Raw genomic sequence first — 18,866 nt, 5'->3', positions numbered from 1 at the left:
AAAGCCATTTATCCCAACACAGTCTGTGCTTTTGTCTTACCTTGTGAGCTTTTCCTTCAAATAGAGTGAGATTTATGCAGGACAGCGCTTTCGAGAGCTGGCTCCTATAGCCCTTCTTGCCATCATTACTTGGACCAATGCCACCCCCATTACCCATCCCCAGGGAAAGTTCCCTTGCCCTGTCATCATGCCTTCTGATTGCCCTCCACAGATAAAACTGTGAAGCTGTGGAAAGTCAGTGAGCGTGATAAGAGGCCAGAAGGCTACAACCTGAAAGATGAGGAGGGCCGGCTCCGGGATCCTGCTACCATCACAACCCTGCGGGTGAGTGTCATGGCTGTTTCAGCCATGCCTTTTGACAGTCTGGGCCACTGGGGGCAGGGGAATGCCCCCCACCCAAAGTTGAGTACATGCTGACCACGGCAGCCGATGATGACTATAATATGTGGTTGGAGGCACTGGGCAGGGCCTCAGCCTACCCATGTCGTGGCAGATGGAGGAATGGGAAAGGTGCCAGGCCCTAATGACTACAAATCTATGCTTCTCCTTTGTCCCTAAGGACTTGCCACATGGCCACCGCCATACGTTGCTGTACTCTTAGCCTGTCTTTTCACATTACCTAGCATGTCTTGAGCACCTTCTGTAGCTGGAATAAGGGGCACAAGGCTGCTAGGGTGGAAAGTCTGCCCTAGAGAACCCAAGCGTCCATATCTAACGGTCCTGGGTTTGAACTCTGGCACTTGCCAGAACCTTACGTGGCTGTTGTTCTCACGTGGTGTCCTCGAGCTGCTTTAACTGACAGAGACCATGTAAAGGACAAATCATATATTTTAGCCCACAGTTTCGGAGCTTTTGTCCAGGGCCAGCTGGCTTCGTTGCTCTCGGTCCATGCTGAGGAAGTAGTAATGGCAGTAACAGCATAAGTAGAGGGGACTCACTTTATGGTGGTCAGAAAGCAAAGAGGCAGACTGACAGGATGGAGCCAGAGACAAGATACCCTCCAAAGACACATCCTTAGATCTACCCTCTCCAGCCAGGCCCCATCTTCCAATAATTCCACCCAATTCTGAACCCCAAGACATTGACTGTGGTTGAAGAGATCCTGTTTGATCCAGTCACCTTCAGGTGATTAGATCATCTACATGATGACCAGGACTTCCACACCTGAGCCTTTTAGGAGAAACTGCATTCAAAACACAATATTCACTTAATCCTTTCGAACTTTGGTCAGACAAGCTCCTTTTCCATTCTCCTCCTGCAACACTGGCCAGAAGTCCTATGGTCTGTGAACTAGTAAAGGGGAAAGGCAAGGGGTGGAAGGTCCTTCCACTGTAGGTGTTAATGCTCGGCATGTGTGTATGTAGCTGAAAGTTTTCCTGTGTCCCGCCTGGCCTGCGATCAGGACAAATCTCTCTCAGCCGCCAGTCCCACAGCCGTTTGGACGCTCAGACCCAAGTAAACACACAGAGGCTTATATTAATTAAAACTGCTTAGCCATTAGCTCAGGACTACCACTGACTAGCTCTTACACTCAAACTCAGCCCATTTCTGTTAATCTATATGTTGCCACATGTTCCATGGCTTTACCTGTGTGCCATTACCTGCTGCTCTCTAGACGTTGGGCTGGTATCTCCTCACTCAGTCTTCCTCTTCCCAGAATTCTCCTTGTCTGCTTATCCCACCTATACTTCCTGTCAGGCTACTGGCCAATCAGCGTTTTATTAAACTAGTGTACAAAAGCATTATTCCACAGCATTTGTAGGCTTTGTTCTCTGTGTGGCTTCCTTAGGGCCCTCCAGATGTGCATAGCCTGGTAAAGATGGGACCATGACAGCACTCACACTCAAATGGCCCTCACTCTACCCAGAGTAAGATAAATGTACAGACAGAGATAGTGAGTCATTTGTCCAAAGGAGAAAGAAATGGCATTCGGTTCTGGAAGCCAGGAAAGGCCTGGCGGAGGGGGCGCTGCTAATACAATGGATTTCTAAAAACGGGCCATTAAGAGAGACTTTGTAGAGCAGTGGTTCTCAACCTTCCTAGCACTGTGACACTTTAATACAGTCATTCATGTTGTGATGACCCCCCCAACCATAAAATTATTTTCGTTGCTACTTCATAACTGTAATTTTGCTACTGTTGTGAATTGTAATGTAAATATCTATATTTTCCAATGGTCTTAGAAATCCCTGTGAAAGTGTCATTCAACCTCAAGAGGGTTCGAGACCCACAGGTTGAGAACCACTGCTCTAGATGTAGGTAAAAGTGGTTTAAGAGTGGATGGTTTATTTTGAATCTGCTCAGTGTAAACAGTAGGTAAGAGCATGTTGGGACCAGCTCTAGCCCCACAGGACTTTCAGAACTGTAAACTATGTGCTTCTAGACATCAGCTGCTGGTCAGCGGGCCAAACCTGAAAGAGGGGCAACTGTGAAACACATGAGGAGAAAGGGTCTCCCTGTGGGTACACAAGCAAAAGTGAGCATGACTGATCACTGCGTGCCTTTACCGGCTCACGGCCTCATTCATCCATTAATCTATTTATTCATCAACTGCAGGCCACTATAGTGCTAAGCTATTGGGACTTCCTGTAGTGATGGGCACCATGTCTTTAGTTGTGTTCCTTCTGAGCCCACACACATTGGCTGCTTTGTCTTTATGCCAGTTCTCTATCCCTTTATTAGACCAGGTTGGGGAGGTCTCAACCTGCTCTGCTGTTGTAAAAGTGCAGAGCTTTGGGAGAGTGCAGAGAATCATAAGGACAAATAAGAAGGTCCAGGTAGGCTGAAGTGGGCTAGAAGTATGACCCTGCTCCTCTCCAGCTGGTGACGGTGGGCATTTGACTTGAAACCTTATGTCTCCAGTGAATTATCTATAGAACACAGGGGACAGTGGTCACTGTTCACTGAAGTTCTTGTGAGGATTCACCGAGACACCATGTGTGTGAGACCAAGAGCTTCCCCTATGTAGTATCTGGCACACAGAGAACACTCCAAGTTAGCTGCCTATTTAGTGTTACCATCATCATCAACGTCTCCAGCCTTCATCATCATTGTCATCCTCACCCCCATCACTAGCATCAGCATCACTTTTCTTACCCTTGTTGATAATAGGCCTATATGTGTATGTGAGAGAGAAAGAAAAGTCATGTTTTTTCTTTCTATACTCTACAAGATATTTATGGATTAAGTAATAAGCACCTTGCTGGAAATAGGACAGGAATTAAGACTTTCTTTGTCCCTTGGGACATGGCAGTCCTGTGTGGAAAACAACTGGACTAGGTGCCCCTGAGTTCTGCCATGAACTCTGCCTGTAGTGACATGTTGTTCTGAAAATATCTCTTGCATCCAAAGAGACTAAACTCTTCAGACCTTGAAGCAAAGTTAATATACCTTGAGATCATTTAAGATGATGTATCTAACCTGCTGCCCTACTATGTACTTAACCTGTTTAAGCTTAACCTGCCTTTAAGAGAGCAATGTAAACAACCTTACTGTGCCTTGGACTGCCCACATAACCATCTTTTTCAGAACCTAAGCTAAAGCAGAGCTAATCTTGAGTTACATACTTCTCCCTGCCCTGAGCCCAGAGTAATAATGTCTTTGTGTATGTGTGCGCCGTGATACTCATTGGCCGAAAGCAGCCATTGGGTTGGAAGCAACCTTAAAAGCAAATATGCACCACAAATGTTGAAAGCAAAATGCATACAGGCTGATGCCGTCTGTTTGCAGTATTGTTTGCCATTCTGGGTCAGTGGCGACTAGTAACTTTTTCCCTCGTAAAACTCTGTTAAATATTTCTGTGAAAGTTTCCCTCTTCTCTTTCCCATGCCACATGTCTGCATTGTTCAATAAAGACAAAGAAACCCCCCTTGTTTAGGACAGACAGACACCAGGCACATGTATACACATGCATACAACAGACAGACCAGTGACCACAAGCTACAGACAGATGGAGGTACAGGGAGAGAAGTGAAATTTTTACATTTGGGCTCAGGCTTGATCAGATTATTCCAAGAGGAAGTACTTTGTTTTCATTTCTTAACGTGACATCAGTGCGTTTTGGTGCCTCTGAAATTATCTTTAATGTGTTAACTGATACATCTGCCTTTGTTTGCTTCGTGCGTGAAATTTTTCAGAGGCCATCTGTAGTGCCCACTATGGTTTCCCATTGCCAATGGCATCCTATGGGATTCCGTATATCTCTGCCTAACCCCTTGGAGGCTCCATCCCAGTGACAGAGGAGAGAAGGCTATTTTACATTCCCACTAGAGATCAACTGTGGCAGACAATGATGCTAATGAAGTGAGCCCCAGATCACCCTGACAGAGACCCTGAGGTGTGGCTGCCAGTTAGAAAATAACAATTTGAACTCCAGGAGTTAGTAACCAGCTGTGTGGCACTGGACAGTGCCCTCCAGTTTTTCTCCTTTACTTTTACCCTGCCAAGCAGAGGGTTGGAAACATTTGCATTCTGAGACCCAATTTGCATTTTTGACTCTTGACTCTGTTAAAACACCAGGGTCTGTGGTCGCTGGATTCTAACATCCACCAGCTCCCTTAGAATTGTGATTCTTTTTGAGCTTCTGTTACTTTTTGATCCTGGTGGAGAAAGGAGGAGATGAAAACAGCAAAACAAACAAAAGAAACACCGCCACCAGCCACCCTGGAAACCACAGATTCAGAACAGTGACCCCAAACAGAGATGTGACATCCATCAGACTCTTCTTGACCAGCACACTCTGCTCTGGAATTCCGCATCGCCAGCAATTGTGTTCCCCACCCACCCACCCCCACGATGATTACTGCTTGCTCATTTTCACTGTATCCGATTCCACGTGGGGCTCGAGCGCAGGAACATTTAATAATACCCGACAGCTAATTAATCCTCACTGCGTAACGAACCCATCCTGTTTCAATTCTGAGAGGCTCAGCTTTTTTAAAGCAAGAATGTGAGTCTGGCTTTTTTTTTTTTTTTTTTTAATGGAAAATGCTCTTTCGAATCCAATCACTTGTTACCCAAGGAGGCCAGGAGGAGAATGTCTCCCTGCTCAGTATCCTTACATCCCCAAGATAATCATGATGATAATTGAGTAACACCCACTGGATGCTTTCTTACCTGATGCCTCAGTTCGTCTCCAGAAAACACAATGAGGAGGACTGGGCAGGTTTGGCAAGGAAGTTGCTGGAATCTAGTATTTACTGAGACTTTGCTGTGCTGCAAACAGGGCTGCATTCCTTGTTTGTATCCGCTGCCCCAGGAGCTGAGTCCACGGCTCAGGACACAAAGCCCCAAGAGGGGACCTCCGTGCTCAGCCTGCAGGTCTGTAAAACAGACATTGATATACTTTGCTACTGGCTCCAGAAGAGAGAGCAGCTTGCTCCTGTCTTTAGTTGGTTGGATGTCATGTCATAGCTAAGACCTAAACCAAAAGCCAGGGCTCTCAGCCTTACACCCATACGTTGGGGTATTTGAAATGCTTTTCTCCTGTATGTATGTGTGTGTGTGGCAAGAGTACAGGTGTGGATGCACATGGAGGCCCAAGGCTTGATACCAGCTGTCTTCCTTGGTTGCTGTCCACCTTCTTCATCAAGGCAGCGTCTCTCACTTGAACCCTGAGCTCTCACATAACTACCACCAGGATAGCTAACCAGCTTGCTCTGGAGATTCCCCGGTTTTGCTTTCCAGGAGCTGGAGTTACAGGCAGGCCCCCATGCCCAACTGGTGTTTGTGTGGGAGATGAAGTTCCTGATTCTAAACCTCATCGTTGTCAGCAAATACTTTATACACAGAGCCATCTTTCCAGCCACTGAAATGCCACTTTTCATGATTGGTGTCTTTATCATACCTGGTCAGAGGTGCTCACAACATCCCCACACACACTCATACACATACAGACACACTTGCTCACTCACTCACATTTTCACGCACTCATTGAGTTTCCCAAGACAGCATGGAGAAACACACCTTGAGTCCGTATGCAGCTGTGCTTAGGAAGCTCCTCCATGCTCTTCTCTCCTAGGCTCCCAGTACCCAGGGGCAATGGGCCCTTAGAGCCCTTTCTAGGCAACAGGGTTGGTATTCGAGTGAATTAATCAGCCACGGATGGGAGCTGGGTAGTAAGAAATCACCCTTGGCACTCTCTCCCGGCAGGGTAAGCCCGGAGATATTGTGTGCCTCATTAAGGCTGGTTGACATTGCCCTAGGAACCTAGGCCAGTGTGACATTTGCTTTTAAACCTGTTATAAATAGACTCGCAAAGGTGTGAGCACTCAAGCTGTGACTTGTCATAACCTGTCTTCTGAAAGATGAGGGAGATATAATAAGTTAAGTTTTCTAATGGATTTTCTCCAGACTCCCCTAACAGTCTAATGGAAATAGTATTTAAAGAACTATGATAAAAAAAAAAAAAAAGATTTGCTTGTTGGTTGCTTCCTGGATGTTAGGTACTGGCTTCTATGTATGTCCTTATACCATTGCGTTGATGCCATAATTCTGCCAGGAAGGTTGTGTTATCCTCCAGGTCATCTGAAGCCATAGACTTCCTGTCAGTTGTCGCCCGGGTGGCACTTTATCAAATAATTTTTCCCGGAATACTTGGTGAGAAATGGCGCACACTCCTTCCCAATCACTTTCCGTGTCCTTTGCCTGATCTTTTTTTTCTTAGCTCTGAGCATAACTTAATAAACCATTTGTTCATTGCCTGCCTCGCCTCATCCCTCAGAAAACCACTTTCTCTATGGAAAGAGGCCGGGGATGGGGGGTGGGGTGAAGCTTCAGCAATGCAGGCATGCGCTAGGACAGTAGGTCACCATTTGTCAAGAGAATGGATGACGCCAGAGCAGAGACTAAGTGTCAGGGAATGCACAGTGTTTGTCCACAGCCTCGTGGCTCTACAGTGGCAGTGCTGGGATTCGAACCTTAGTCCAACCCAAAATCTAATGGTGATTTTCATTCCTTTTCTACTCACTAAGAAAATGATACTTTGTGGCCATACTGCCAGGGAACTTCATTACTGATTTCCATCTCTTGGAAGTCCTTGTCAAAGCTTTCTTCATTCAAGAGTTTGTGTTTAGAGGCCTGAGCACTCTGAAAGGCTACTGTGATTAGATGGTGTCATGTGTCCACTCTCCTGCTTCCTGCCCATGGCCACGGTCTGTCCACCTCTAAGCTCAGTTACATTTTCTTGACTCTGCAGAACTAACCTTTATCCTTTTAATGTCACATGATGTTTGCAAATCTTGTTGATGACCATTTATTTAGACACCTCCGGGCCACAGCCTCACAGGCGCTAGCTCCTGATGGGAACTTCCTTGAGGGTGATTGCTCATAGGTTGTGGGGTTAGGTGAGTTAGTCACTCCCAAAAGAACAGTCTTTCAGTGGAACTACCAATTTAACTACCTGCCCTGTTTTTTAAGAGAGTTCTACCAGTCTGAACTGTAGAACAACTGCATTTTTCCCAGCCCTTCATTGACATGGCTAGCAGTTTTGTGTATATTTTACAACTCTTTTTTTCTCGTGGTCCTATGACTTAGGCATTCTGCCCATTTTAGAGATTTGTAAACAGAGGTGCAGAGAAGTGAGTGCTAGCTTGAGAAGTCAAAGATAGTAAGAAGCAGGCCTAGAGTACAGTACAGATTTGTGTGTACCTAGAATCCTGTCTTCCACGTTCTGAGAGCCGTTTGGCCTGATCCTCAATTTATACAACGATGACAACTTTCTAAACTGCTGAGTACACAGTAGGTACCGCACAAACCAGGTACTGACCAAGGCAGCCTTAGAAAGACAAATGAACCGCCCTGTCCTCACAGTGCAGAGAGGAGACAAGCTGCACGTGACATCAGTTTAAGCCATGGCTCTCACAATGCTGTGTGCCTCCTGATCACCCCGTATACATTTTTAGAAACATTCACTTGACCTCAGCACAAGGAATTCTGGTTTTGATAACTCTGCTAGGACTCCCTAGGCAACCCATGAAGAATTCTGGGGCACGCTTATGGAAGTACTGGCAGAGGCTCTGTGATACTTCTCGGGAGTCACACGAAAGGTTGCCTTGGCAATTCCGAGGATGCACAGAATGGAGGAGGTGCAGGATGAGGATGGGGTTTCAAGATGAGTCTTCAGGGCTACACCAGCTTTGATGCTATGGAACTTGAAGCTGGGAGGCGGGAGGACGTGTGCTATTGTTTGCTTCCTTCTGGTGGTGTGGCTGTGACGACCCACCCATAAGAAGAAGCAGTTGAGGTGTCCTGAGTCAGGTATCTTCATTCCAGAGAAATTTTTAATTGAGTCAAGACGGGCTTTTACTGCCCCTAGTTTTAATTTGGGCTTTATGCTTTAATAACCGAGGCCTCTTCAGATACAGATCTAGCCTTCCTCTAACCATTTTTTAATTTTTTAAACTTCATTCTCTGATTTATGGCTTCACTGGAGGCTTGATATACAATCCTTTCACGGCTTCATCTTCCCTCATATTTGTGCAAATAACAATGGAGTTTTAGCTACTGCCATGAAAATCAATCAAGTCTGTTCCGTATTCACAGGCTTGCAACAGCCCCCGATGGCCCCCCTGGATTAGATTAACTTGGTGAATGTGTCACTCTGCTGAGGGTAATTTCTCATCCCTAGCTTCGTCTTCCCCCTCCTACCTCTGAGGGTGCATATTGAGAGCTCTCATTGATTGACTGCCCCGAAAGTGAATACTGGCATGTGATGGGTGTAACTCAGCAGGACGCACATACTCTGTGTTTATGAAAATAAATAATAATTTCTGTTATCATTATTGATTGTTGTTGTTATCTGATTATATCTGTCTGTGTCGTGGAGTTTCAGTTATGGGATCAGAAAACACCCTACAGGAACCTCAGGCAGCTAGGCTACAGACAAGCCTCCATGTCTGGATTCATTTAGTCTTTTAGGAATTGTGAGTGTTTCTATTCTTGCTGTTGCCCGATTCCTTTGGCTAATATCCAGGGACACAACACTAGTTGTTTTCAGTGGTAGCCAAATGAACTGATTCAGTCGGAATTATAAAAGCAGCTAATGTTTAGCAAGCATCCACTGCATTCCAGAAGCACTTGGCATAATTTCATCTTCCAGACAAACCTGAAATGTAGGGACCAATGTGGTCCTTCAGGGCCTGGCACCTCAAGCTGTAAAGGTTAAGGAACTTACCTAAGGTCAGAGGTTAATAAGTGGTGGTGCTTGGACTCAGATCTCTGTCTTTCTAATTCCAAAGTTCATGTTGCTCTCCTGCCTCTTATTAAGACTGAATGCCTGATATATGCATTGAAATTGAGGTTCAAACCCAAATCCAGGTGAATAAGCCAGGGTGAGAGAGCAATTTGCCATACAGGGAGTAGAAGCCGCTGGTGTTGACAAAGGTGGTTTTGTTGTTTTGCAGGAAAGTGGGTAGGAAGGGTACCTAGAGCTAAGTCACGGCATAAAACTCTAGTCATCAGAGTCAGAAAGTGCCTAACCCCCTCCCAACCCCCATGCATACCCCCTGTACGTGTGTGTGTGTGTGTGTGTGTGTGTGTGTGTGTGTGTGTACGCGCACGCACACACACACACACACACACACACACACACTTAACCAACTACTCAGAAACTTCGGGAAAAGGGCCAAGGCACTTACCCATGTCTATGCCCTATAACCCAGAGACTGATGTTGGCAGCTGCTGGCATGATGACCTCTAAGATCAGCTCCACACTAGAGAGTCTCTGACTTTGATTCTCAGTTCTTCCCTGTCACCCCTCAAGATCTGTGCAGACCAATATGAAAGCGACATTGCATCAAAATACAGTTGCCTTGACATTGCTTTAGATGGATTTGTTGTGGCTCTCACTATGGTTGACCCTAGCTATTTCTTATCCTGTGACTCAGGTTCCTTCCCCTCTCACTCTGGTAGCATCACAGATGGGCAGCCTCCTCATGCCCAGTGCTATATTCTAATAGTAACTACTGAAAACATTTATTAAGCATGTACCACATGCCAGGCCTTCTGCCAAACAGATTATAAGCACATTTTACTGTACCCTGACATTAAGTCACTAGGAAAGGGATCAGTCCTTGATCAAGTGGCAGCCATCATCTACAACATGGGAATGATTGCATATTCTTGCACAAGTAAATAGCAAATTGGTGGAGTCTAGCATGGTAAAAGCTTTCCTTTAGCCCTCTTGGAATCGGAGCACACTCCCCGACGACAATGCCACATTATCTTTCATCCCAGAGATACCTCTGGTATGCTGCATTTACCATTCTGTAATTAGATCCAACAGAAATGACAGTATAAAAGGAATCCCATACCTGGATTAGGATCAAGTTATCATTGCATCTTGTTCCCCAGCCCTTTGGAATGTGCCCATGGGTTAGCCCTCAATGGGCATAAGATGTTGAAACTTTCAACTGGTGTCAGGAAAAGAAAAGAATCTCATTTGACCAAAATCAAATCCAAATGCTCTGATAGTGATGGGTGTCATTTATCTTGAGACATCATGGTTAAGGGGGCTAGGCATGATTCCAGGTTATGGAGCACTCTCCTTCTTAACCTTTGGTCAGTCGGTGACCTGAATTCAGGGATGGGCTGCAGGAAGGCTGACTACTAGCACAGGCAGTCTGCTGGTCTTTTTCAGGTTTTTCAAGTATGGATGGTATTGCCCTTTCTACCTTCGTTCACACTGACCCATTCAGCTTTCCCTCACCAGAGAAGGGTATGCCTCTCATCTTTTCATCTAAGGAGTATCTGGCTATGCTTTTAGAAGTAAGTGGGAACTCAGGCATAATTGGATGATGGAAGCAGGAGATTTTCTCAATCCTTGGAATGAGTGTACAGCCATGCATATGCTCATGGTTTAACACACCTGAGAATGTATGTTAGCCTGACTAACAGAGTCTAGGCCCGACTTTGATTTGTTTTCCAAATTGGCTTTCTTAGCAGATCAAATGTGTGTGTCAGATTCCCTTTCACTACCAAGTTATGCTAAGAAATTAATTTAAAATCACAAGAGGGTTTCTAGGTCCTCTGCTCATTAGACATAAGATCTTTGTAGAAAATAATTAACACAAATGGATTTAGAATTAAGCCCAACAGAGGACATGATCACTTTGATCTTAGGACATTGCCAACCAAGCTCTGGCTGGTGCACTGATGTAAGCATTTTAAATACCAGTCCTCACCAGACAGTCAAGATCTTGAAATACATCCCTAGGGGTAGTAGATGAGAAGACACTGTCTTCTCTTTGATGCATAAAACAAGAAACTGGTGTAAGAAAAACTTTTATAAAGGGTAGTCTTATAGTTAAAAGAAGCATTTTCAACAGAAAAGAAAATATAGACTTCTTTGGTTTCCTTAGAATGGTGGAGCTCCAAGGAAAGAACATTCCACCTGGGAGGCATTTACTGGGGCCAGGTCATCCTTGAACAAATTGTTGCTGTGATCTGATGCCTTCTTTACTATAGAAGTGTTAAAAGTCACCAGAGCACATACACATGCTCACAAATGTGTCTTGCTGGAGCAACATGGGAAGCTATAGTTTAAGTGTATGTAAACAAATCCATTTCCTCAGAGTTTCTGTAAAGCTTTAAGACATTGATACGTGCTATCTAGAAAAGATTTGGAGTAAAGCATTTTCTCTCAAACTTATTTGTCCATAAGGAACTTTCTTCTCAATGGAGAGGATAATTACTGTTTAAAATATTCTACTAAAAATATGGTCCTTGGCCCATGCAGGTCCACAGTTAGAGAATTATCCGTGACATTTCTCTCTGCCACAGGAAGAGTTCATTCAGTTCATGGAGCCGGTCATCGATTGGGGCTTGAACCCTCTTATCTTACTGTGAGCTACTAAACAGTAGGTCACTGATCAATTTTGGAGGAGGGCAAGAAACAGCAGTGAACCTCCCTTTGGAAAATGCTAGCTGAAAGTGCTGAGTCAAAGAGTTGAGAGAACAGGACTTTTCCCTGGTAGCATCTTCACTCAGGTCTTACTGTCTCCCAGGTACAAAGTCACCTGATGGTGAAAGATGTTTAGTAGAACTTCCTTCTTGCCAGTTCGAGCTTATTCACGTCAACTGAGAACTCCTTCCTGCCTGACACTCTGCCAGGCACTGTAGCCACATTTACTCTTCACTCTCACCCCATCTCAGGATGTCTTGAAACAGAAATTCCACACTAGGTCATGAAACCTCCCCACCCCACCCCCCCATCCCCCACCATCCCGCCACATTTTGATCCTCAAGCTCATGAGGATTCGATCTCATGAGTTTGGAACGTATCTTTTAAAATAGTGGAAATACCAATTTCGTGTCCTTGCTTGTCACTGTAACCAGTCTTGTTGTAAACTTAGAAACAACCTGTCCCATCATGGTGCCATTCCTAGGTAGACAAATACTGAAGAGAATGAAGCAGAAGGATCAAGAGTTCAAGGCCAGCCTAGACACACTTTGGCTGGCGATGTAGCTCAGTTGGTAGAAAGCTCATCTGGCATGTGAACAGCCCAAGGTTTGGGCCCCAGTACCACATTAAACCAGGCATGGGCACAAGCCTGTGGCTCCAGAACTCAGCAGGAAAATCAGGAAGTTCAAAGTCATTCTTACTACATATCAAGTTCAATGCCAGCCTGGACTACATGAGACCCTGTAAAGAGAAGAAAATAGAAGAGAGGGGAGGAGAGAGGGGAGGGGAGGGGAGAGGAGAGGAACTGAGTTCCTTCTCATACTTTCTTCTCTGCCCTGTGACTCCACTGTCTCTCATTTTCAGGAATTTGGAGTTCTGCAACATCCAATTAAGTAAAGAGAATGTCTAATGCCCAAATACCTGAACACAAGGTTAAGAGTTCATCCAGTTATCTCAGGAGGCTAGGCTCAGCAGTGAAAGTAATGAAACAGTCCCAGGCTTGGTTAGCATCACCACTTCCCACGGGAAGGTCCTTAGTACAGAGAAGCCCGCAAATGACTGCGACACCAACCCAGATCAGTTAAGAACACAGGCCATCAAGGTTTCTTGCTTATTCACATTTCATTCATTCCAAAAGCACTTACTGAATCCCTACCATGAGCTCAGCTCTCTGTAACCCAGAGTCACAGCAACCCCTGCAGAAGGCATGGCCCCTGCCCTCTAACTTGCAGTCTCTTGGTGAAAGAGGAATAAACCACTTTCTGTATAAAACCATCACTCTAACAGGAGATACAGAGAAGTGCATGGCATGTAAGAGAAAGAAGGATGGAGAACTTGACCCATCCAGGGAGAGCACAGAATAATTTTCTGAGCAATAACCCTTGAGCTGTAGCAGTCGACAGGTTAGGAGAGTGGGAAGAGCAGTCCAAACAGGAGACAAGCAGAAGGCCAAGGTCGCATGCAGGAGTGAGCATAGCACCGTGTAGATAGGAGGAGGGTGAGAGAGACTCCAGGTATGTGCAGGGCGAGTGTAGTCCCAGCGAGGCCACACTATGCACCATGGGCTTTGTTAAAGACCTTGCTCTGGCCTGGCTTGTACTCTCTGCTCTGGGTGGGTTGCTGTTTTCTTTTTTGGAACAGCTCTTCCTTGTGTGGATGGCTAAGTATTCTGTACCCAAAGACATGAGACATACCAAGCTAGAGAAGCTGCCTGAGTAGGTAGCTCCTGGTGGTGACAGAAAGTTTAAATTCAGGAAACAGGTGACATTTGTCAATTAGGCCATGTTGCCCTCCAGCCCCTGACTGCCCCATGTCAGGGCACAGCCTCCACCTAGCTTCTCCAATACCAAGGTGTCCTCTCCAGAGGTGAACCCTTCTACGAATGATCGAATTGTTTGGAGGGTCATAGAACCTGACAGCTCCCTACTATACAAAGGGAAAGATAAGCTTCCGATTATTCCTGGGAATGGAGGAAGTCAAGATGGAGTACACCTGTCAGAGCTGCTTAAGACATATAAATCATTACCTTCATCTTCCATGCACGCCTGAGGCTGGAGAAAGAAAGGAATGACTGGGGTCAGTTAGAAGTACAGCACCCTAGGAAGACCTTCCACTTGGCTTCAAACAAGGGTTAGCTCTGCTCTCCGTGCAAAAAAAAAAAAAAAAAATCTGAGCCCCACACCCAGAGGAATGACGGATGAATACACACTGGTTCCTGGAAGAGGCAATTTGTTTACCAGGCATTTGCCAACATCTTTTATTGCTAATGTAACCATAGAACCCGTAGGAGCTTTCTCGGCCTCCAAGGGGTAGTGTGCTGGGTATGGCACCTGCTGTATATTTGATCCTAAATTTTCACTTAGAGTAATCAACCTAACAATCATGACTGTTATCCTTGCCTTTTTCTTCCATTCACAAGCATAAATTTCTGAGATGGACCAACCATCGTTTTCCTTTCCCACAGTCTAGGACATCAGGATATTCCCAGGCACACATTATCAGCATAAAACTAGAAAGCAAAAATCTTAAGGACATCAAGTCAAAATATATTTAATACATTTTTGTTTGATTTGGGTTTGGTTTGGTTTGGTTATTCAACATAGAGTTTCTCTGTGTAGCCTTGGCTATCCTAGAACTAGCTCTGTAGACTAGGCTGGCCTAGAACTCAGAGAGATTTCTCCTGCCTCTGCCTCCCAAATGCTTGGATTAAAGGCATGTACCACTACTACCTGGTTACATTTTTAAAACTTAAATTTAGTCCTGGAGTGATGGCTCAGTGGTTAAAAGCGCTTGCTCTTCTTGCAGAGGACCTGGGTTTGGTTCCCAAAACCCACATGCTAACTCACAACCCTCTCTACCTCTAGTTCCAGAGGATCTGGCCCCTGAATGCATGTATATGGTGCACATAAATTCAAGCAAGCATGAACACACATGCATATAAATAAGAAAGAAAGAGAGAGAGAGAATTGAAAAAGAAAACTCAAATGGATTAGACAGTATAGACAATGCTCTGTGCACTGTAAGTTGTGTCAAGCACCACATAGCTTGCAGAATGTGACAGCCTAGAAGATTTCAGCTAGGGGAGGACTAGCACTCAGTAGCGTCTGGTTGGTGCACAAACTCTGAGAAACAAGTTTTGCACTGTTTCTGGGATGTTTGGGACAGAACAGACAGAACTGGAGGGAGGAACATCCTCCTCCAAAGCAGAGGGAAATCTCTAGCTCTGACAAGCTTTCCACCACCTCTTCCTCAATATTCCCTGAGCCTTGGGTGCAGAAGTTGTATTGCAGAGGTGTCAACCGGAGCTGAGCATCCCATAGTCAGGTGTTCTCTGTAAGTGTGGAGAAGGTGCTAATAGAAAATAAACCCACCCGAGTCTCTGCAGGAAGTTGAGGTGAGTGGGTCCCCCGACTCCACAATGCCCAGTTTTGAGAGAACCTTCAAGTTCTCTCTGAGCCAGGAGTGACTCCTTCAAGCAAGAAGCGGCAGCTGCCCGCATCTCCATGAGGGACCCTGGGGTGGTGGCAGGAACAGGAACCTGGGAAGCTGTTAAGAGCCCCTCGGGACTCTGGCTGCAAATCTCCCTTTAAATTCTCTGTCCCAGCTTCCATCTGTCAGTCATCAAAATGCAGAATTCTCTGCCTGAACCAGTTTCCCCTTAGGTCATAGATCCACTGTCAAATGTTGTACTGCATGTCTTTATTTTGTGGGCACAGTAAAAATACAAATAAAGAACTCAGACTTGAAAACTGCTTCTGAGTAGGAGATTTTCTTTCCTTAAATAAAGACAAGGCAGAAAGCTCTCTCGGCTTCTAGTTTGTCTTGACCACTAAGAAAAAGATAAGCGTGTTTCCCTCCTGGCAGAAGTTTATTAACTCCTTCTCCATTCTCAGACTCAGTCTAGGGAGATGGCTTAGTCCATAAAGTGTCCACTTTGCAAGTGCAAGGGCCTGAGTTAGGACCGCCAGCTTCCGTATGAAAGCCAGGTGTGGACAGATGGTCTGCTGTCCTCTGGAGCCACTGTACCCTTAGCACAGATGTGATGGTAGAGATAGGCTGATCTCTAGCTCCCTGATGGGCCAGTTTAGCCAATTGGTGAATGCCAGGTTCAGTGAGCGGCCCTATCTGAAAACATTTAAATGAAGAGTGATTGAGAAAGACACCCAGTGTCAACCTCTGGTCTAACATGCACATCTGCACATGTTTACACACACACACACACACACACACACACACACACACACACACACACACTGGGTATGAGTGGGGAGGTGAAGAGAAGTGATTAAAACTTTTGAAAACTCTAATACAGCATTGGACACTTGAAGTGTCTTCTAGAATTTTCCCCCTCTTAATTGGACAGCTTTTCTTCTAGGAATGCTCCCATCCGCATTAGTACTAAGGTAGATTAGCATAGAGAATTAGATTTCTCTGTGTTTATGTTTGATAAGGCTGTACCTTCATGTAATTTCTACTGATTATCAAATGGAAAGATGCCCCAGAACAGACAGACTGAGCCAGCATTAGTTCCCTTATTGGCATTAGTTCCTTCTGAGGAAGAAAAAAATTTATGAGCAATGGAAGCGGCATATATGTTAAGAGATTAAAATTCCAAGCACACTGTAAACTTAGCTCGCCCAAATCTGCAACCTTAGAAAATGAAAATGTCTCACTATATTTGGTGCCATAACTCAAGATGTAGGTTTAACTTACTTTCTGTAATTTAAGACAAAAAAAAAATCCTGCGTGCCTATAAATAGACCTAGAATAGAATGCCATTTTAAACTAGCAGTTCTGGTGGAGGGAAAAATAAGCAGTTGGGGAGCGTGTTGAGTCAGGCTCAGAGAGAACGTCCAAATTTGCTGTGTTCTCTGCGAGCATGCGCACAGGGAAGGGTGTTCGCCTGCCACCTTTAGAGTTTACACGCAACACCTTGTCGAGGTTTCGCTTCTCTCCAGCTGCCCTTACTGGGTTGTTTCGGCTAGCAGTCTCTGCTCTTCTGATAACAAAGCTTTGCACTGGACAAAGCTTCCAGCTCTTCCACAGCATCTCCCATCTCTAACAGCATCCCTGAGAAGCTTTTGCCATTGCTTCTGACCCTAGACGGCAGAAACCCCTTGCGTGCTTGTAGGGCAAGTCTAAGATGTCTCGACTCTACTTAAGACTTAGCTTGAGTCTTCGCTTCGGCAGTCTGTCTGTCAGAGCCCAAGCCGGCTGCACGCTTTGAGCTTTCGTCAACACCAAAGTCATTGCTTTGTTTTCAGAGGCCTAGAAGAATGGTACTTCCTCATTTTCTCCTCCTGAGGACTTTACATCTCCTCCTGCTTCTTTGGGTGGCTCCCATCCTGCACACTGACGCTAAAAATTTTCCAGCCATGTGCCTTGCTTATGCACATATCCTTCAGGTGTTGATTAATAAATCACCCTCTGCCTCCAACAGCCTGGCTTCCCCCTTTGCTACTTATGTTCTCTTTCCGGGTGGAAAAGAGCTCATTATTTTTCTTCTTAACCTCCAGCTCTCTATGTCTTTTTCCCTTTCCCTTTGCCTATCATTTAACTTGGTTCTCAAGCCCGCCACCCCCATTTGTCCCTTGTGGTGTGCCCCCTTTACTATCTAGAAGCCAAGGAGACTCTTGGCAGAATCTCAGCCCCTTGTCTTACTGGTGCAGGGACACGTGGGCTTTCAGGTGACAGAAGCTGGTAGCACAATAGAAAGAAAGGCAAGGCAGGGCCATGTCTATAGAGGGTGCCCTGTGAGCTCGCCATAAAAGAGGAGGCCTCCCAGCAAGCAGAGCGGCACCTCGACCTTCTCTGCGCAGTAAAGCCAAGCTCGCTGAGAGCACCTGTCTGCTCAGGTGTGCCGGAGAACGTGCTTCATGAGGCCACACTTGGCAAGCTCACAGGGCTAGACGCCATGAGGGAGACAGAAAGTAAGCGACCAAGACACAGCCCACGCTTCACTGGGTCTGAAGCCCTCAGCCACACAGGGAAGAGAGAGGAACCCTCTGTGCCCCGCCAGGCATCCCCTCTGTGGAGGTGAAACTTGTCAAACCAGCTCTTCAGTTTCCACTTAGGAAAACACGCCTGAGTTAGGCAATGAACAGTCTAACAGAGATCCAATGTTGTACCTGATGAAAAATGGCCTTCTTCCTTCCTTTCTTTTTTTTTTTTCTTCTGAGACAAGGTTCGTAACTTCTGTCCTGGAACTCACTGTGTAGCCTCCCAAGTGCTAGAATCATAGGGCTAGGCCACCACACCTAGGAAAATTGATTTCCTATCAATAATTGAAGCCACCTATATGAGCCATCATTCTGGGTAGTGTGGCGGTCACTTTCAGCTGTCACCAAGTTTCTTAAAGTCTAGGATGTGTAAGACACAGCCTTAGGCAGCATCACCAAAAACCCCAGCAACTTAGTCTTCCCGTTCCCCTTTATCATTCTGGTTACACTGAGCCTGAAGACTGGCTTTTGCAGTGATAGTTCTAACCTCTCTCAGAACACTTACATTTTTTTTTTTTTAATTCATAGCAACTTTAAACTCTAGGTCCTTCCCAGGTGACTGTATTCGACTAGAATTTAAACAAATTTTTCCAATGTGTTTTTTATAATTTTTGGCAATTCACAAGGAACTTTTTTTTTTTTGATGTATTGCAGTGATGTGAAATTCCCAATCAAAATATGTGTAGTTAACTAAAAAGTAGATCCATTTAAAGTAAATATTAAATCACAACGCATGTAAACCAGATCAGTTTTAAGTATCTAAAGGGGACTAACAAGTATCTGAGGGTTAATGAGCACTATTGTAGCCGTTTTTCGGTTATTGGGGCACTTTTAAAAATCAGTATGCATCACCCCATACCAACGGAGCGAGAGTCTCAAACTGTGCTTTCTGTTTCTTCTCAAATAATCCTGATGGCAAACTGTACTAGAAGAATGAGAAAAATCTTTCATTTATTTTCAAAGTTTTC

The 18,866-nt window shown here is 45.2% G+C and overlaps 1 protein-coding gene across 15 annotated transcripts in view; it reads left to right on the top strand.

The window, feature by feature from the left end:
• Ppp2r2b (protein phosphatase 2 regulatory subunit Bbeta) overlaps positions 1 to 18,866 on the top strand; it is a 410,600-nt gene that overhangs the window by 324,649 nt on the left and 67,085 nt on the right. For all 15 annotated transcript variants that reach the window (XM_028881723.2, XM_028881726.2, XM_037197121.1 and 12 more), the window contains one exon: positions 212 to 324. In XM_028881723.2, the coding sequence (XP_028737556.1) occupies positions 212 to 324 (113 nt within the window). The remainder of the gene's footprint in view (positions 1 to 211; positions 325 to 18,866) is intronic.

Source organism: Peromyscus leucopus, chromosome 19 (genome assembly GCF_004664715.2).
Source record: "Peromyscus leucopus breed LL Stock chromosome 19, UCI_PerLeu_2.1, whole genome shotgun sequence".
Lineage (NCBI taxonomy): Eukaryota > Metazoa > Chordata > Mammalia > Rodentia > Cricetidae > Peromyscus > Peromyscus leucopus.
Note: the sequence above shows the minus strand (reverse complement) of the source record. Positions and strands in the feature narration are given on the sequence as shown.